General features: G+C 34.3%; 1 protein-coding gene across 4 annotated transcripts in view; it reads right to left on the bottom strand.

Moving 5' to 3' along the window:
* Positions 1-22283, bottom strand: part of MIPOL1 (mirror-image polydactyly 1) — a 324048-nt gene that overhangs the window by 96027 nt on the left and 205738 nt on the right. For all 4 annotated transcript variants that reach the window (XM_059371253.1, XM_059371256.1, XM_059371255.1 and 1 more), the window contains exon 11: positions 16030-16124. In XM_059371253.1, coding sequence (XP_059227236.1) covers positions 16030-16124 — 95 coding nt within the window. The remainder of the gene's footprint in view (positions 1-16029; positions 16125-22283) is intronic.

The following is a 22283-nucleotide window of genomic DNA, read 5'->3' as shown; positions in this document are numbered from 1 at the left end:
ACATTTTGATTTTTTCCACTTTTTGGCTACTGTGAATAACTCTGTTATCAACATTAGTATACAAGTTTTTGTTGGAATACCTGTTTAGAATGAAATGGAATTGCTGGGTAATATGTTAATTTCCAAGACGCTATATCCATAGGCAATTCAGGATCAAACTTAAACACATGCTAGCTTTCAAATTCCTCCAACCTCCTTTCAATTCCATAATGTAACACATTATATGCATTACAACTTTTTCACTTTTGTTTATTCTGTTCTTGCAGACTAGAATGCTCTTCCTTCTCCTCCTCTCTTTCTATCAGAATCCTGTTTGTTCATACTTCAATTCCCAAGCATTTCCTAAAACACCATCTATTTCAGTCTATAATAATTTCTCCCTTCTGTGAGACTGCACTGTCCTTAGTATACAGTAGGCTCTTGATAAATTCATATTAAACTAAACATGGCTATTTGGCTAACGGTTATTTCTAGTATGGTTAATGTTACATTAGTGATTGCGCTAGAGCAGTGATAAAACAATATAATACTACAACATGCAAATAAAATAAATGATTATGTGGATAAAATTACTTTCAGGCACAGTATTTACCTTCTGTAGTCTGACATATGATATAATGCTAGAGCTTAAAGGTTCTAAAAAAAACTCAGAGGTAGTCTATTTATAAATCCAGACACTGACTGCGGTTGTAATTTGTATAGTTCAGTTGAACACAGACAAAGACCGTTAAACTCCTAAGCAGGTCAGATTCTTTCACCGTTTTAACTTGTCTTTAACGTGGCCTGAGAGGTGTGTTTAATGTGACAAACCTATCAAGCACATCCAAATCAGGAAAATAATGCTGAAGTACCAGTTTAGCCTCAGCTAAACTCAGTATTTCTGAGAGAGGCGGGGCTGGGGGAACTGTCCAGTACACAAGTAAAAGGCCCAAGTATTAGATGGGTCAGGTAATAATTTAACTTCTGTTACTGGCCCTGATGTGACCCAGGGTAAGTTCAGGCTCTGTGCTTCAGTTTCCTCATCTCTGAAAAGGGATAATACCTCACAAGGAATGTTGAAGGGATTAAAGAAGATAACATATGTACCAAACTCCAAGATAAAAGATAGAAAAATAGATTTAAAATTACATATTTATTATTTTCTGGGGTAGTTCTTTATTTTTATTTTTTTAAGGTTTTATTTATCTGTGAGAGAGAAAGAGAGATAATGACAGAGTACAAGCAGGGAGTGGGGAGAGGGAGAAGCAGGCTTTCCACCAAGCAGGGAGCCTGAAGAGGGCTTTGACCCCAGCACCCTGAGATCATGATCTGAGCCAAAGGCAGATACCCAACTGACTAAGCCACCCAGGCGTCCCTGAGGCAGATGTTTTAATAGAAAACATTGGGAGAAATGGTATATTTTGAATGTGAACTTTATAAAAATATTTTTAATAAGGTAGAAAAAAAGAAAAATTATTAATTTTTCTAATTCTCAATAGATTTCTCACCATTAAAATGTTCCTGTATGAAGAAACAACTCCCAAAAACAAACTGTTCATTTAAAAAAAGAGCCAAATCTAAGTTCAAGCACATCATTTTGACTAAGTATTTTCTTAAAGTATCCCACAACAAGGAAAAAACAAGACCTCTAACTCCAGTGAAAACTTGTTCCTAAAGAAAAACCAAGCAATTCCATATTACAGTCACAATATTGTATTTTGAGTCAAAAAATACTAAAAAAAAAAAAAAAAGTGGAAATATATTAACAGAATTTCAAAGAAAAGTGAATGACAACTCAATATAAACGCAACATGGAGATTATAATAACAATGGTTCACATTTATTAAATACCTAAGCCTGCACCCAGCAACTGTACAAAGCATTTGGCATGCATTATTTTATTTGATTTTTCTCAAAAATAATATGAGGCAGGTAATATTACAATTTCAATTTTACAGTTTAGAAACTTGAGGCTCAAACAGGTTAATTACCTGTCAAAGGTCACTTAGAATCTATACCATCTTCCTTACTATAATGTCAGCTCTGAATTAAAACACTGTATAGTACAAAAAATGCAAAATAAACATATAACAAATAAAATAATAAACAAAGATCCAATTAAATCAGATTTAGAATAAATGAAGTTTTCTTCAATGAATTATAACTCAAGTCTATTTGTCACCTTTTCATCATGTTACTAATTATAAATAAAAAGAAGTAGCTATTAAAAAGACTAATACTACTTGACTCCTTGGTTTAACTTTGGTTTTCAGGTAACAGAGTAGAAAAACTAGATAAATGGTTATTTCAATTCTGAATCATATACAACAAAACAAATTCAAAAAAGTGAAATCAAACCAAACAAAATCAGAAAACTTCCATAGCTCAATTATGAACCAATGGTGTATTCAACTTTCAGAACAAAATCTCAATTTTCACATTTTTTTCATATAAACAAAGTTTCAGAAAATTTTCATTTTTTTGGGAACAGCTGGCCTAGCTCTATAGGACATCTAAACTTCCCACGGATTAATGTACATTAAAATATTTATCAGATCAATAATGTCAATAACACTAAAGAAAATCCCTAGCATGATTGTTTCATGTAGTAACAAGTATTGCTTATTTCTGACCTAATGAGAAGCAGTTATTTGGGAAGTGACTGGAAGTATATTAATAGAACACTGACAATCATAAAATAAAACCCTTCCAAGCCCAAAGGAAACAAGATACACGGTACAAGACTTAAAACTTAACAACTAAGCAGAATAGTAAACTATAATAATAAACTCAGGCGTTTCATAAATATCTTGAGTTTAGAATTATAAGAGGAACAAAATATTTTTATATTGACCTGAGTTTATAAAACAATTTTTTTTTTTTTTTGGAATAATGGGAAAAACATTCAAGTAAGCCTATGTGGACCTTTGCAAACATTTGGAATACCAATTTAAACCTCAGAGAAAAACTAGTTTGTGATTTAACGAGTGAAAACTCGAGCTACTTCGTATATAATTGAGACTGGATATTTACACATTTAAATGCCTAACTGCAGGTAAACATTTGTCCTTTTGGGAGAGGCCCAGGGTGGAAAGGACCCAAGGCAAATGACAATAGTAAGTCCCGGATCTCGGCCTGGACTTCCAGCGCCACACAGTCTTAAAAAATACTGTGGGATCATCCTCATCCTCAGTCAATATTTACTAAGCTTTTTATGACAACAGTGGCATTAGAAATCAAGAGTAGCTCCAAGATCTCAGTGTATGATGTCTTGTTCTATACATTATCAAATCATTATTTATTGTTTCCATGGTTAATGAATCAGAATGTTTCTGAGGAAATGTTTTCAATTATTAGCTATTATTTCCATTTGTCAAATATTTTAAACTAGTTTAGATTGAATAGAACTTAAAAAAAAAGCTTAAAAATATTGAATAAAATTTTTAAAGTATCCTTTAAAGCATTAAGAGTATCCTTGAAAGTTTCCTTTGAAGAATTAATAACATACATATATATGGCATATATAGGAAGAGAAAAACATTTGTAATTCAAATATGCTAAATTAAGTCTAATTGTACTCAGTGAAGTCTTTTGAAATAAGAAGTAATTCTCTCCTTTCATTGTCAGTTCTGGCCATAGCTAATGTTCATAGGATTGGATTTTTTTTTTAAGATTTTATTTATTTATTTGACAGGATTATAAGTAGGCAGAGAGGCAGGCAGAGAGATAGGAGGAAGCAGGCTCCAGGCTGAGCAGAGAGCCCTATGTGGGGCTTGATCCCAGGACCCGGGATCACAACCTGAGCGGAAGGCAGAGGCTTTAACCCACTGAGCGACCTAGGCGCCCCAGGATCGGATTTTTTTTTTTAAAAGGCACCTGTTTTCTTACTAACCTGCCATGGGCCCCTGCTGCTACCAAGTGGCAAGAGAATGTTTCAGTTAATACATTTTTTAAAGTTGGTAGTTTATCAATTTAATATATTATTCTTTAAAAGTGTTTGAATTTCTGGAATGTAAAGTACTTGAAAAATAGTTTGAAATATTTGGCAAACTTAAAACATAAGTGAGGTTATCATTCATAGAAACGTATTCCATAATGTAGATTCATAATGAATTCATAATGAATCTGCTCTGGATTTTCATTCTCTTATATATCTTATCTTTTTGTAAAGCACACCACTAATAACATCTATTAAAGAAAATGAATTCCTGTCACACACACACATATGTGGGCATTACAGATCTAGATTTCAGAGATGGATATTTATTTCTAGGTATCAAATTTATATTGTTTAGGTTATAGATAAAGGTTTTTTTTTAAATTAAATTCATTTTTTATGCAAAAGTAATGCATACTCATAAAAGCTTCAAATACTTTATTAGGCCATGAAATGCAATGTAAAATTTCCTCTTCTTTCACTTACCAGAGAATAAATCTGTTACACTTAGTCCCATTTCCTGGATGACCTGTTGTTAAGTTTCTAACATATTACAATGTTTACACATACATTTCTATGTTCAGAAAACTTCTATTGACCATTAAAGATATGCTAAGAACTGATTCAGGTGTAAGATACAGTGGTAAGCACACAAAATCCCTGTCTTTGCAGAATTTAATTCTAGAAGACCATCCACAAAGAGAGTATAGGGTCATTTGTGATCGTCTATTACAAAGAAAATCAGTAGAGGGTAATGACATGATACAGAGAGGAGGTAGGCTATTTTAGATGGTCAGGTACATTTATCATTATTTATTTTAAGATTTTATTTATTTGAGAGGGAGAGAATAAGAGAGAGAGAGCACAAGAGGGGCAAGGGTCAGAGGGAGAAGCAGACTCCCTGCTGAGCAGGGAGTCTAAAATGGGACTGGATCCTGGGATTCCAAGATCATGACCTGAGCTGAAGGCAGACGCTTAACCAACTGAGCCATCCAGGCACCCTGGTCAGGTACATTTAAACAGAAAGTTGAACAAAGTGAAGAAGTCTTGCAACATTTGGAGGGTAGATCAGTTGAGGCAAAGAAAAAAGTCAAGGCTCTGAGAGGGCAGTATTCTTAGAAGGTTTATGATAATAAGGGAACTAGGATAGCTACAGCAAGAGTGGAAACATGTTAATAAATGAGGTTAGAGAGGCAGCCAGGAGACAGTGCATTTGTAATAGGTGGACAAATACTCCTTTAAATAAGGAAGATTACAACATACATCTGGGGTCACAAACTTATATACCTATATGAATGTGGCAGATAGTCTGAAATGCATGAAGTAGGCATGATCGGAAATATGGTGAAATAGAGAATATGTGCTCTTTTTAGTGAAAAGTAGCTTCTACTTAGTCCCAGCTGATTGCTGAATGCACAGGTGTGGTGGTCAATTTTGTCAACTTGGCTAGGCTATGGTACCATACGTTCGTTCAAACATCAATCTAGATGTTGCTATAAAGTTTTTCTTTCTTTCATTCTTTTTTTTTTTTTTTTTTTTACATACGATTACTATTTAAGTCAGTAGACTTTGAGGAAAGCAGATTACTACTCTTCATAATGTGGTGGATCGGGTGGAAGCTCGTCCAATTAGGTGAAGGCTTTAAGAAAAAGAAAGCACATCCCTGAGGAAGAAGGAATTCTGCATCTTCGGATTCATAACAGCAACATCAACTCTACCCTGGCTCTCCAGCCAGCTAGCTTACTTTGCATATTCTAGACTGGCCACCTTCTACAAATGCATGTATGTACACAGTTTCTTGGTTCTCTTGCTCTGGAGCACCCTGACTAATTAATTAATATATACACCATGATATAATCATTAAGGGTCCCATGTTGGCAGATCTTCCAGTTTTTATTTTGACAATTAACTTAATATTTTAAGATAATGTATTGGCTAAACAAAATATCCATAGGAAAGATTCTAACTTACTTTTTCACTGTAAGAAACAATATTGGAATGAACATGATATATGACATTGATATATGATAATAATATTGCTTCTTCAGTTTTTAATTGTAAATTTTTAAAAAAAGTAAAATTCAAACAAGTATTTCTAATAACAGTTTTCAAGTTTGAATACTGTTGGCCTGGGAAAAAATAAACTTTCCTGACGGATAACATACTCTGTTACATGGAGACCCTGTTTTGCCCCACACAGATGCAGATGATTAATCAAGATGTTGGACTAGGTCCATACTATTTCAAATATTTAATTCATCATTGAATTCTAATTGTATGCATTATACACACACTACTACCCTGAAGAAAATTTTCATCGTAAGAAACTCAATCTAGTGTTAAATTTCATTGTTTATTCATTTGTTTGGCAAATATTTACTGAAGGCCTGGGTGTATATAAAGAATAGCAGCCCTGGTAGAGGAATTAAGAGAAATAGTCATAAGACTATGATATAAGTAAGCATGAGGTATGTGTTGTGAGAGCCATTGTGAAAAACTATTGGTTAATTAGTTAATTTTTGGGTAAAATGAGATCATTTCCGGTTGAAAATATAAGAAAAAGATTAATAGAATAATTGGTATTTATATTGTGTTCTAAAAGCTCCATAAGAAGGTGATAGGCAGAGATGGAGTATTCCCAGAGGAATAGGAGACATATGGGAAAGCACTGGAGTGGATGTGTTCAGGAAATAGTGAACAGTTCATTTTGGGAGTGCAAATAATAGTCAATTCAGTACAACAAATATTGATTGGGTTCCTACCATGTGTGAAGCAGTGTACTGGCACTGGTGACCACTGACAGGAATGAAACCAGCAGGCCAAAAGATGATGGGTGAACAGTAAGCCAGACATAGAGGAGGCAGAAATAACAAGGGTTCATGAATGTTAGGTTACAGTTTGGAATTTATTGTATAGCTAATGTGGTATCATTAAATAGTGTTAATGGCTGAGTGAGAGGTTGAAAATAATGTTTCAGGAATCTTAAGAGGAGTAAGGAATGGAGACAAGTAGATGAAGTAGGAAGAAAAGCCTGGCCAGGAGATTGTACAAGCCTTATGTAAGGTAGGAACTGTGGGAAATAAGAAGGCAAAAGTAGTGGACACTGCAAGAAAAAGTGTAGCAGAATTTGGCCACTGATTACATTTGTGAGAAGGGACAAATGAAAGATCACCTATGCATGAGGCAACTGGCACCTGTGGGGCGATAAAATGGTGATTCCGTGCCAAGATCAAGGGAAATACTTTTTTATCCAACAAACTCTAAAATTAAAATTTTCTTAAGCTAATAGAAATAATGTTAATAGATGGCAAACACCTGGAGAAAACCCATTTTAACTCTGGGCCCTTTGCTAACTACGATGATTAAATGACAAAATATTTTGTTAAATGCTCTTAAAAGATGAGTAAAGGTCATTTGGTTGAAAAACAAAGACCAGCAGAATTATACTTGATAAATTTTAGTTTTGCTTTTTAACTTGTTAGAATAAGGCCCAGCAAACAGTGAAAACTGACAATGCAAAAAATAGCCTTCTGGATACAGTCACTGAAGCATAAAATATTTCACTAGAAAAGGACTTTTACTAATTTATTTTTTAAAGATTTTATTTATTCACTTGACAGAGATCACAAGTAGGCAGAGAGGCAGGCAGAGAGAGAGAGGATGGGAAGCAGGCTCCCTGCTGAGCAGAGAGCAGGATTCAGGGCTCAATCCCAGGACCCTGAGATCATGACCTGAGCCGAAGGCAGAGGCTTTAACCCACTGAGCCACTCAGGCAGCCCACTTTTGCTAATTTAATAGCTGTCTTACATCTGAGTAAAGCAAAACTTTTAAAGTAATTTTATCAGTAGACTATTAATTTATTTTCTTGAACAGTGCTTTACAGTTTTAAAAAACATCTAAATGGGGACACCTGGGTGGCTCAGTGGGTTAAGCTGCTGCCTTCGGCTCAGGTCATGATCTCAGGGTCCTGGGACTGAGTCCTGCATTGGGCTCTCTGCTCAGCAGGGAGCCTGCTTTCCTCTCTCTCTCTCTCTCTCTCTCTCTCTGCCTGCCTCTTCATCTACTTGTGATCTCTCTCTGTCAAATAAACAAATAAGATCTTTTAAAAAAAATCTAAATGTATTTTCTCACTGATTTTTACAGTAAGAAGGTCAGATATCCATTTACAGGTGAAGTAACTGACATTCAAAAATAACTTACTAAATGTCACATTCTATAATTTAAGAGAAGGGAGGAAAAAATCTTTAATAACTATATTCCAAATCACTGGACATACAGAAAATACAAACTTTAAGGTGTTTTGTTTTTCAAACTTCGTTTTAGTTTTCCTTTTTTTTGCACCCAGAGCCACCAACAAATATATATGGTGGTTTGACTAGTAAAGGTGAAGCCAACTGTATGTTAAAAAGGCCCTGAAAACAGGTGCAACTTAATAATATAAGACAGTTTTTGTGCTTTTTTTTTTTTAAAGATTTTATTTTTAAGTAATCTCTACACTCAACATGGGGCTTGAACTGACAACCCTGAGATCAAGAGTTGCATGTTCTATTAACTGAGCCAGTGCCTCAATAGTTCTTGATTCTAAATAAAGAAACAAACAAACAAATATCACTAAACAAAAATTTAATCTACCTCATATTAAAGGGTGACAAATTTCACAAAATGTTATTATTAACTACAAAAGCCCCTCGTGTCAAAGTTTAAAAATATGAAACACAGGGGCGCCTGGATAGCTCAGTTATTAAGTGTTTGCCTTTCGCTCAGGCCATGATCCCAGGTCCTGGGATCGAGCCCTGCATCAAGCTCCCTGCTCAGTGGGAAGCCAGCTTCTCCCTCTCCCACTTCCCCTGCTTATGTTCCCTCTCTCACTGTGTCTCTGTCAAATAAATAAAACAAAATCTTAAACAACAACGACAACAACACCTGAATCACAGAAAGTTTGGGGCTTGTCTATGTTAAAAAAAAATCTGATTAATAGCAAAAATGGAAGAACTCAGGTCTTTTGCTCTTTTTATTACTGCTTTAGCAGTATGGTACTATAACACAGCTTCATGGATAGTTAATTCTTATCAAAAATACTATGTGACAGAATTTTTTATGTCATTGGGCAGTCCAATTAGCACAACCGATTTGAACGCTGAACAAATGTGATCAGGATCAAGTGTTCAACCCCTCTCATTGAGGGGTTGCATTGAGAAAAATGCCGGTCCTGGCTAGAGCCTGCATGCCACAGTCATTGTCTTATCAATGCGTAGTTCTGAGAGTATGTATGGTTCAAGGAACACTTATCATCATCACTAAAGAAACAAAACAAAACACCAGATCTTAGTGACAGTAATGCTTTTGATTGCTAAGGATGGCATATACACAGAGAAAAAACGTAACTAAGAAATAAAAGACTCATACTAAATAAAATTTAGAAAAAGAATGCAGAAAAAATAAAGAATCTCTTTTTTTTTTTCAGTATATTTTACATGTGCTCTATATTATGGCCTCTAAACTTTGAAATGCATATTACGAACCTGTTAGTAGGGCTCATGTTTAGTCCAGTTTTCACTATGTCAAACATGTAAGTATTCTTCTAAGAAATGATTTCAATGATTAAGAAAATACCAGTACAATCATGGGAAACATACCACCTTAAAATATGGAGCATTCTATTCAATATTTTTGGTCTAAATGTGGGATGTAAATTCCACAGGTTCTGAAAGGCATCGCAACTTCCAACACGGAATTACACAAATATAATATAAACTTAAAACATAAACTGCTGTTATTATAAATATTAAATCCTAGTTTACTGGCACTAAACAACAGGATCTAATTCTTATCTATACCTTAAACTTCCACTTTTTTAAGCAAAAGGAAATGTAAGGAAGAACTGTAAAATCAGCAAACACTGAAACTTAGGCATTCTCTCGATCAGAAAGAGGTTGTTATTATTATGCCTCCTGAACTGAGGAATGCAGCTCTACAGGTTTATAATAACAGGAAAGAAATCATTACTAAATACAAATCTAAACCTTACAAGTTTAAGATCATTCCCTGGTGAAGCTGTTTAGACTGAAACTAATGAAGCTGTTGCAAATGAATTTAGCATTTAGCACAGCAATGAGGAGGCACTAATGCTTTACTAAAAACTTTTAAAATAAGAGAAATTTGGGTGCCTGGGTAGCTCAGTCATTAAGCATCTGTCTGCCTTTGGCTCAGGTCATGATCTTGGGGTCCCGGGATTGAGCCCCACATCAGACTCTGGGCTCGGCGGGAAGCCTGCTTCTCCCTCTCCCATTACCCTGCTTGTGTTCCCTCTTTCTCTGTGTCAAATAAATAAATAAAACCTTAAAAAAAATTAAGTGAAATTTATTTTAAGTCTTCCTATTGCTATTCCTCTGTTATGCCTCCTGCTTTAATATGAAAGAGCTGTCAATTATAATGTCTAGGTTGAGTATCTCTATCCAAGGACCTCATTGACCCTGTCCCTAAATGGGCCAAACAAAATGCAAGCCCAACATTTCTCTTCCTAGTACTCAAAATCTTCTAAAACTCAAAGGACAACAGACAGAATAGAGAAGCTCAGAAAAATATAGTTCCAAGTTCCTTATTTCCATACAGGGAAATGGAATGGTTATAGTAACAGTAGCTCTTAGTGCACATAAAATTTCCAAAATTATTTTTGGAAAAGAACTGAAAGAGAATAAGGTCCTTATCACTAACTGAGAGAACTAAAGGAAAGGCAGAATGAAAGTCATCAGCATATTTTAATCTACCTCTAAAACTGATAACTGATCAGCCAAAGACATCCTCCCTGTCTTTGGCTGTTGAAAAGCTGAGAGCCAGACTTACTCTTGAGGTTTATTCATTCTTTTGCTGTTTTGTGGTATAAACATACATGCTGTACTCAGACTTGCTCCTGACTCCAGCTTACTGTCTAATTTCTTTATTTTTCTTAGCTTATTTTTTCTTGGTTGTTGGTGAATAACTTTGTCTGACATGGTAATATACACATTGTGCATATGTGTGTGTAAAATTGACTTAAGAATAACTGAAATGTACTTTTTCTCAGACTTTGCTACACAAAATTTATTATCTAGGAATTCTTTACACACAGAGATTACAGAATTAGTCTGGGGTTTCTTCACATAAAAATGGAACTGTATCCTATCCTCTATAACATAGGAAAGTGAGAAAGAAACATATCTCTATGAATACTCGTTGTGTTTCATATATGGATTTGTAACCACCATCTATTCAAGTGACTAAGAAATACTGTTTAGTTCCATTTGAATCAATTAAATCAGAAGCTCCCATGAAATTTTACCTTTGTTCTTTTTGTAATTGCCTCTCCTTTCCCAGAGTCTAATATCCCAGGGATTTACCCTATTCTATTTTAAATAAATCTCTGTATACCCTCACAGAATGTTCTTTGTACATTAAAAACAAAACAAAACAAAAACTGTGGTAAGATAACCTAAAATTTATCATTTTAACCATTTTTAAGTGTACAATTAGTGGCATGAAGTACATTTACAGTGTTGTGCAACCATTACCACTATCTATTTCCAGAACATTTTTACCATCCCAAACAGAAACCTCTGTACATATTAAACCGCAACTCTCCATTCTCTCCTCCCCTAGCCCCTGGAAACTCCCTATGCCCCCTTCCTGCAGCCAGTGGTAACTCTATTCTACTTTCTGTGGCTATGAATTTACCTATTCTAGATACCTCTGGCTTCTTCTACTTAGCATAATGTGTTTATTCATGTTGTAGCATGTATCAGAATTTCATCTCTTTTTATGGCTGAATAATATTCCACCGTATGTATCTAACACATTTTGTTCATGTATTTATCTATTGATGGGCACTTGGCTTGCTTTGTTTTCACCTTTTGGCTAATTTGAACAATACGGTACGGACACTGGTGTGCAAGTATCTGTTTTTTTGAGTCCTTGCTTCCAGTTCTTTTAGGGTATATACCTATGTGTGGAATTGCTGGATCACGTAGGAACTTCATGTCTAATTTTGAGGAACTGCCAAACTGCTTTCCAGAGCACATGCATCGTTTTCTATCCCCATCAACATTGCATGAAAGTTCTCTGTACCTTTTTGATAGAAATATGGGTCTTCTTATATTCAAAATATTGTATGTTTCCACTTCTGTGAAATATCTAGAAAGATGCAACTTTCCTCATAGACACACACATTCTCCTGTGCATCACACACCATACAGATTTCTTCGTTTGATATGATACATATAGCTGTTTATTTCAACATGCAGCTTTTATCTACTTTTCAGTTATTTGGCATTACAGTCATCGGCACTTACAGTGAGTACCCAGTATTTTCAGACAATATCCAAAATGGGTATTCAATACTTTAGTGTCATTAATCTTTCACTTCTTTCTACCTACTGATCCCCTTGCTGCTCTCCATTTCATCTACTTCTAAGGCAGTGCTTTTAATACGGTCAGTGCTCAGACTGAGTGCTTCACCTCTGAGATCTTAAACAGCAACATTCCGCTTTCTGCCTACAACCTCTGATCCTTTTAGCTCTTGAATTTTCTAATTCCCACTGCCTTTGCTCTTTGATCTCAAGATTTAGGGTTTCTTGATTCCTTCTTTTTCTCTCTTGGTATACATGTTCTTTCAGTTTTATTTCCTGCTCTATTTAGCTTAGACTATCATTCATCATTTAAACAACTTTTTGCTGGTTTAGTTTCAACAACTCTCCTATCTACCGTATCAGTCCTGCAAACCTGTAATCCTGGATCATTTCAATCCTCTCCCTTCTGTGCTACTACACAAGATAGTTGAACTTGTTAAGTTATGCAGCTGTACAAGCTGGAACTCATACTCCTCGGTAGCATCTTTGCCCAGCTGGCTCTTCCGGACTGCTGGTCGTGTTCTTCTTGCCTTAATTCAGTTCTCTTTCCCCTTCCCTTTAGCTACTCTTTCTCACTCCCTTTCAAAGCCTCCTGCCCTCTGCACAATGAACCTCACTTTACAGGAAAATTGTGAACTGAAACTTATTTCTATCCCACAGCTTATCTCCTTGAGTCCTGTCTGTGAGCCCAAGATGACCATCTTCCTGTTCAAGGAAAATGCTTTGGCAGATTCTAAATTCCACCTCTTCCTATTTCTGTAGGAACCCTGTTCCAGCCATAACAATTCTCTCCATTGGCTCTTTCCAATTAGTCATATGCAGCCTCAAATATCTGCCATTTTTCAAAAAGAAAAAAACAAAAGTCTTTAGCCGATCTTCCTTTCTTCTAAGCTACCATTAATGTCTTTCTTATTCAAGATTATTCTTCAAGGACCGCTCTATTGTCCAAATTACTATGCTTCTTGATCTCTAATCTTCAGTTCACAGACCACTGACTTCTGTGTCCATTGCTTTGTTAAAATTCTGTGAAGGTTACTAATGACAACCTAATTTCAATAAAAAGGACACTTTTTCTCCTTATCTTCCTAACCATTTAGCAACTTTTTTTTTTTTTTAAATCTCCTTTGGCTTCAGTAATATACATTTTAATTCTACTCCTACCTCACTGACATTGTTGTATAAAAGTAAATTTATCTTAACGTTGGTTGAGCACTAACAATAAGCTAAATACTGTGCTAAGAACTGTATATACTTGAAATAACTCTATGAGGTAGGTGCTATAATTCTAATTTCATAAAAGGAAATGGTGTTGGAGAGGTTCATTTATATAAGTCACAAAAGGCAGGACTGTCTTAAGCGCAAATCCCAGTAGCTTTACCGCGCTCCTAGCTCTTTTTTTTTTTTTTTTTTTTTTAAGCAGCAGTGGCAGGGGTACATATAAAGTGTATCTTGGAGCCAACAATTGTTAACTCTTTATCTAGAAGAGAATGTTTAACTCTGTTATATTCATGTAGATTAAAAGTCTTTGGAAAACAAGTATTTTAGCATTACAATTTTTAAAAAATCTTTCAGTAATCTTCTGTAATTCAGTAAAAAGAAGGAGCATTAAGAACTGATATCAAGGTTCGTTTTTCAAGAAAAGAATGCCTGTTCATGTAAGATTATCATATGCTTCTCAGAATTATTGGACACTGTCACTTTATCAACAAGAATTTGCCTCCTATCTCACAAGGATGGCAAGAGAAGGTTCCATGGAAACCCTCCCTTACCAATAGTGTGAAGCTACTTCATATTGCACTGCAAATATCCAAGGGCACAAATCACACAATATTCATTAAGTCCTAGTAAAGGGTTTAATATATGCCTCTATTATTCTACCGAGACCCTAATTCCCAATGTAGCTACCTGAAATGCATTTGTAAAGCAACATCCCTCAAACTTGAATACATGTGGGAATTTTTAGGGAACTTAAAACACACTGACAACCTAGTCCTACCTCAGGAGACTGATGTAGTTGGCCTAGGAGGAGATGGGGATTAGGATTTTGAGAGGCTCCTCACGTGCTTCTAATGCACAGCTATAGTTGAGAATCCATTGGTGTAAAGTATGGAGGAAGGATTTTCATATACACTGTATAGTTACAAAAAGAAAAGGGTGAGTGGCTGGTATGTCTTCATTAGCCAACAAGCTTCTGTTTACCCATATGATCACACACAGACATTGCTTCTAACTGCAGACAAATGGTTCCCCAGTCAGTCATCAATCAAACATACTTCATATTATATGACTGCACTAACTCCCAAGACTACTATAACATGAACCACAAACTGGGAGGATTAAAAGAGAAATTTATTGTCTTACAGTTCTGGAACCGACAAGTCCAAAATCAAGGTGTCGGCTGGGCTATGCTCTCTTTGACAGCTATAGGTGAGAATCCCCCGAGGCCTCTTCTACATTTTGGTGTTTACTGCCAATCTTTGGCATTCCTTGGCCTGTGGATGCCTGGCACAAAGTTGTCTTCTCCCTGTGTCTTTCTATAGACTTCCTCTATGTGTGTGTCTCTGTGTCGAAATTTCTCCTTGTTACAGAACATCAATCATACTAGGTTAGAGCCCATGCTAATGAACCAATTCTACTTGATTGCTTCTCTTAAGGACTTACTTCCAAATGGTCACATTCTGAGATTCTAGGGGTTATGACTTCAACATATCTTTTTCGAGGGACAGAATTCAACTCATAATAATAAACCAACTACAATATGCCAGTAACATTGCTTTAAAGCAGGCATTCTCAACTTGGGATGAGGAAAAAAAAATTCAACTTTATTTTTCACTCTTGTGTAAACTGTATTTCTTACAATTATGAACACAGGCAACAAACTATAGCAGTACTGTGTAGCAGTTCTTGAAAATTTGCACCCATTGGAACCACTGGTGTTTTCACATCACATTTCAGGGTTTGCAGTTATCCCCAAAATACCATTACAGTCATCACTACTTTGAAATTATAGTTAATAGACTTGCTGTTAGACATATTAATTTTATGTATTAATAATCATGTGTGAATATAGTAATATATCATGACATAATACTTTCATAACTATTTCAGTAAAACTGATTTTTATTTAATTGCATCTTTTGGTACTTAACAACATTATTCTGAGAAGGGGCAAAATTAAAAGAAAATCTTTCAATAACTCACAGCCCAAGTTAGTGAATTCTTACACTTTAGACTTGAGGGTTTTTTACTCTTATTAAGTATCAGAGAACATAAAGGATATTGTATATCATTTTTCAAACCTTTTTTTTTTAACCATGATCCACTGTGAAAAAATATATATTTTATACAAAACCCAATACACACAACTCTCTCTCACACAACACAAAACCGAAACAAAAGTATCACAAAACAATATTTACCCTTACTGTAGGAGATGCACTCTGACATTTTCTATTCTAGTTCTTTTCATTAAAAAATGTCAGTGTGACCTACTGAATTAATTTCACAACTACTCTTGGAGCATAAATTAAGTAAGTGTTAAAAATCCTTCAGTAGCATTCCTTTATAAATTTCTCATATTATATTATAATTGGCAAAAGGCTATTATTACTGTTATTCATGTACTATTTTAAAAATATATACCATTTCAGAGGTGGCATTTAGATGAGGAAATAGTTCAATAGGGCTTGACCAACAACATTTGTTTATGCCGAGGTTAAAAAAGAATTTTACCTGTAGTAAACTCGAAGTGTCTGGATTTCTTCTTCCAGTTTTTTGTACTGTTGAATTGCAGTCTCTCTGGCTTGCTGCATAGCCAACAACTTTGCCTGCAAGTAATTAATACTTTAAGAAATTTAATATTAGTTTTGATATGTTAGAATACAGTATTGTAGTATAAATAGGAGCCTTAAATTTGTGGTAGTTTTAAAATCTATCAGGTATTTTTAGCAGTGTCTCATAATTTCCCACAAAATAACCAAATTATATTAATAGCAGACATATTGAAGACAAGAACATATTAAATTTACCAAGTTTGCTTATTACTCAACTTCAGCCTTATTCATCTGTACCATCAGATATATGCCCTTCTGCAATGTTTAACTTTATACACAGAATTCAGAATGTGGAACATGGGTTCAGAGCAATATCTAGAGTAGAGATAAGCACAATGGGAGTTTCACACACAAACTTAATGTGGCTCTACCACCTGATCACACCAGATTTTCTTTTAACTTTATTAATAGTAAAACCCAGAAAATTCTAAATAGTTTGTTAAGCTATCTTTGATATTTAATGTGAAAAAAAAATACACAGGACTATAATCTGATTCTTACAGATAGGACTTAACCTTTTCAGTTCCTTTTCTGCAGGACAAAAATCTCTCAAGGAAGTATGACAACAATCTTTGAATGTTAGAGGTATTTTATTCAAGGGATGTTATTATTTTTCTCTGCCTATAGTACACAAATTTAAAGGGACTGTAATCAGTTTTTTGATAGAGTTCAAACTTAGAGTTTTAAAAGAATTGATAACTTCCGTCTTTCCCACTGGGTTTCAGGCATAGCCAAAAAATTTTCAACCAAACTTTTAAAATACAGTATTGGTAAGTCAGTTTTCAGTTTTGTTTATTCAACATTTGATATGTATGAAAAGACTGTCTTTCACTTCAAGTGGTTTTTGATAGGTAACACAGAGCAAATTGTTATCAAATACCTCACAAACTACACTAATGGCAATAATTAAAAAGTGATTGAGTTTGGAGGCAAAAATTCACTAATTTTGCTAAACTCATATTATTTCACTGGGATTATTTTCTTGCATAAGAATCATGTTATAAGACACATTGAAATCCTGACCACAGGAAATTTAATTAGTGTAATGTAAGTGAACACTGGACAATGCCACTTTTCTATTTTAATAATAGAGAATAATAAAAACAATGCAACAATTCATGTCTTTAGATATAACTTTAGGAACGAGGTTAAAATAATTTATTCTCTATCTGGCTAACAAACCTAATGAAGAATTACTTCATCATTAAATTTAAGATGTTTGAGTGCTTACTTTAACATGTCACATTTTAGAATTATAGGTAAAACATTCTCAAAAATTATTAAAAAGCATCTGAAAATAGTGGCTGGTTCTTTATGTCAAAAATTGACAGGTTTGTTAATCTTCAATAAAGTATAAAATGTGACTGAAATGGTAACATGGAAGACACAGGTACCCACTGTGACTAATGGTCAAAAAGAACCACACAAAAAGGACCTATCACATTCAACTTAAAAAATGTCAAACATCCTTTTGCATCTATTTAAGGAATATCAAATATGGACAGGTAATAGAGAATTTGCTAAATAAATATATGACAATGCTAAGTACCTTAGATGATTATTTTGAAGGTTTTTTTTGGTTTGTTTGTTTTTAACCTGGTACTTCTGCAAAAAACAAAACAAAACCTCACCTCCCAAACCAAAAACAAAACCAACTATATTCTGGTAGGAAAACACCATAATGAAGATTTCTGCCTAAGAAATTTCTGCAATAAGCTTTTGAAAAAAGCTTCATTTTCACTTTTGTTTCCTTTGCCTTGGGAGACCTATCTTGAAAGAAGGTTGAAGATGTTGAAGAGGTTACTGCCTATGTTTTCCTCTAGGACTTTGATTCCTGCCTCACATTTAGGTCTTTTATCCATTTCGAATATATCTTTTATCCATTTCGAGTTGTTTTTTGTATGGTGTAAGAGATGGTTGAGTTTCATTCTTCTACACATAGCTGTCCAATTTTCCCAGCACCATTTATTGAAGAGGCTGTCTTTTTTCCACTGTAAATTTTTTCCTGCTTTGTCAAAGATTAGACCATAGAGTTGAGAGTTCATATCTGGGCTCTCTACTCTGTTCCACTGGTCTATGCACCCGTTTTTGTGCCAGTACTATGCTGTCTTAGTGATCACAGCTTTGTAGTAAAGCTTGACACTTGATCTTAGCCAAAAGGCTGAGAAGTGATTGTAGTAAAGCTTGAAATCAGGCAACATGATGCCCCCAGTTTTGTTTTTCTTTTTCAACATTTCCTTAGCGATTTGGGGTCTCCTCTGGTTCCATACAAATTTTAGGATTATTTGTTCCAGCTCTTTGAAAAATGCCAGTGGAATTTTGATCGGGAACACACTGGAAGTATAGCTTGGTCTAGGCAGTATGGACATTTTAACAATGCTTATTCTTTTGATCCATGAGCATGGAATGGTCTTCCATTTTTTTGTTTCTTCTTCAATTTCTCTCATAAGTGTTCTGTAGTTCCTTGAGTACAGATCCTTTACCTCTTTCATTAGATTTATTGTTTGGTTTATTATTTGGTTAGGTATCTTATGATTCTTGGTACTATAGTAAATGGAATTGATTCTCTAATTTCCCTTTCTGTACTTTATGTAAGTTGTACACACTATATTATATATACTACATATATATATACACACTATATTATAATTTATATACATGACAAATAAGCTGCCAAACTTGCTACTTAAATTGATGTAACTTGAAAGCATCTGTGTTTAACTATAATGCCATTTGTTGAATGCCTACTACAGGTTAGGCATTTTATCAAGTGCTTGAAATCCTATAGTCTATCCACACAACCTATGAGATAACTCCAATTATCCTTATTTTATAGGTGATAAAATTGAAGTTCATGAAAATTAAGCAACTTGCTAGACTATATAACATTCTGGAATATACATATGTAAATATATGTAAACATTTAACAGATATGTTTACACACACATACATACACATATGTGCTAGGCTCACCTGTATTCTCAAGAACAGGACAGACAAAAGTATTTACTTAGGAATTTGATAAGTAATACCAATGTGTGGGTTCACAAGCACTTGATTAACTTTCATACATCTTAGCCACACTTGCAGGGAAAAGGACAAGCAGAGATGTACCAGATACTCTTGAGCATGCTGCTTTTTTATGTATCATTCAAGCCTTTCCACATATAATTGCTCTTTTTGTTCTTTATTCTAATTCCTCCAAAACTTCACCTAAGTTTTTGGCATGGACTCTTGTAACTGGGAATCATGTATGTATTTAGTCTTAGTAATGGGAACAACTGAGAGTTAACATTGTATTTAGTCATTAGCTGGATCTTCTATTTCTTAAACTGTGTTGCTGGTTCATCTCTCCCTAATAGTAGTTAATATAAACATTCTGCTGTTTACTCCACCAAAATTTATCTATTAAAAACACTTGTCTTCTTGACTAAAACATGGCCTCCTAAATCCACTAATTTTACTATTGTAACAAATAATTTTTCTAAGCATATATAATCACAATTATATTTTTACAACTCTCTAAACAAATCTTATGAACTTATCACCAAATTTCATTGAATCTAAGATACTACTGACTTTAAAACACTATAATTTTATGCAGAAAAATCATGCCAATAATGCTTCTAAGACACCATCCATTGTAATAAGCATACAGCAATGTTAAAATGTGAAATGGGTATTTTAAATATTTTATTTATTTTTTTAAAGTAGGCTCCATACCCAGCATGGGGTTTGAAGCCATGACATTGAGATCAAGACCCTGAGATCAAGAGTTGGATGTTCTACTGGCTGAGCCAGTCAGGTGAAATGATTTTTAACCTAATATATTCCCCTGCTCCAAAACAATAAAATTCCCTTCTTAGCAATACCAAAATATCTTTTTCTGGCCTGCGGCATATGTTTTAGATTTTTTCCTCATCTCCTCACTCCACTCACACACAAAAACCATACCTTGTCCTTTTCTTATGAATAAAGAGAACTGTAACATTCTTGATCCTTTCTTTTGTTTTCCAAATAAGGAAAACTTTGAAATTTTCATTGGAATCTTCAATGGTAATACTCCAGAATTTTATATGTCCTCCAACTACCTTTCATACTTATTCCCAACATATAAAAGGTATTGCTTAGAACACCTGGGATAAACAACTGAACTAATTCCAGGTGAAGCAATGGAATCAAAATATCACTTGATAACAGTTATTGATAATAAATAGAAATTTACAGAAAAATCACAGTGTGTTTTATATCTTTAGTATCTTCTCCTTACACCTGTTTTTCCTTGAACCATTATCCTTTTTTTGTTCATTTCCAGTTTTACTGAGATGTAATTGACAGTTAACATTGTGTTAGTTTTAGGTTTACAACATAATGATTTGATGTATGTATATTGTGAAATGATTACCACAATAAATTTCATTACCATCTATCAACTCAAATAGTTGCAGATTTTTTCCTTGTGATGAGAACTTTTTAAGATTTACTCTCTTAGGAGGGTATGTGATTTGGTGAGTGCTGTGAAGTGTGTAAACCTGGTGATTCACAGACATGTACCCCTGGGGATAAAAATATATGTTTATAAAAAATAAAAAATTAAAATAGAAAAAAAAATTTAAAAGTTAAATAAAAAAATTAAAAAAAAATTTTTTTAAATATATGATACAGTACTGTTAATTTTAGTTACTATGCTATACATTATATACCCAAAACTTATTTACCTTTAGTGACTGGAAAAAGAGTTGGTTAACTAATGTTAGGTTAGTCTTATAATTGAAAAGCTCATCCCAAAACTATACATTGAGCAATGCCATCTAAATAGGACAACCATTTGTATTGCTGCCAAATTAGAAATGAACTTCATTGTTTCCTTAGACTCTTATCTAGTACTTTAGAATGATAGACAAAACAGTACACCACCTACATCACTGAACAGAATTTGTTATGGATATTGTGGAGAAACCATTTCTATCTTACTTCAAAATCTTAGTGTTTTTTAAATGTGTTTTTAATTGTAACAGTCTAATATAATTAAGCCTTCCTTTGGTAACTCTAAGACCATTAATGGTAATCTGGTTTTATCAGAGAACCAAGGCATTTGATCTTAAGTGTGATATCTGCTAAATAATGAAACATACTGTACAAATTAAATCACAGAGCCAAATAATTTTAGACCTGAAAAGGATCTTAGAGGTAATACAGTCGCCAACTTTATAGGTGAGAAAATTGTTGTTAATATATATTTAATGAAACATTTGGAAATTGTCCAAGATTTCATAGTTGGTTAGAAGGAAAGCTGAAACTAGAATACAAGTATCCAAAAAACACTGGCTATTCTACCATACAAGACCACACTTCAATATGGTATAATTTAATATATGTTAACCATTTTAGTAGAATTGTTTTATAGAGTAATCATAACATATAGACTATGTTACACTACCGGACACATTTGTAAGGAATCTAATTAGATATGTTCCAACAATACATCAAATTAGAAAATTGCTTAATAATATGACTATAGCCATCCTAGTATTTGGCTTTTTACCCTCAGAAGCAGGTTATAAACATAGTAAAGACATGTAACTAATTATCATGCAAAAGGATATAAAAAATTGAAAGGTACTATGAAAAGGATAAAAATGACTGGATTTCAATTACACACTCTCTTCATAGGAAAATTGGGATTGCTTACAACAGTATATTACATAGTGTATTGCTCTTTAAAGACAATTCCTAGGGGTGCCTGGGTGGCTCAGTGGGTTAAGCCTCTGCCTTCAGCTCAGGTCATGATTTCAGGGTCCTGGGATTGAGCCCCGCATCGGGCTCTCTGCTCAGTGGGGAGCCTGCTTCTCCCTCTCTCTGCCTGCCTCTCTGCCTACTTGTGATCTCTCTCTCTCTCTGTGTCAAATAAATAAATAAAACCTTAAAAAAAAAAAAAAAGACAATTCCTAAGAGGTTATTACCTTAAGTACCTGTCTTACTGAGAGAACTTTCAGACCAAGGATGATCAGGTTCCGGACTCAAAAGCAGTCTTTCTTATATGCAGTGTCTAGTCATCTATGGTCTGACATGAGAAAGGGAACAAAACAATTTGTAATTGGAAGCAGAAATCAAAATATTCATAAGCAGACAATGATCTGTGAGGGGTGAGCT

Source organism: Mustela nigripes, chromosome 13, assembly GCF_022355385.1.
Source record: "Mustela nigripes isolate SB6536 chromosome 13, MUSNIG.SB6536, whole genome shotgun sequence".
Classification (NCBI taxonomy): Eukaryota; Metazoa; Chordata; class Mammalia; order Carnivora; family Mustelidae; genus Mustela; species Mustela nigripes.
The sequence above is the reverse complement of the archived record's forward strand: the minus strand, read 5'-3'. Positions and strand labels throughout refer to the sequence as shown.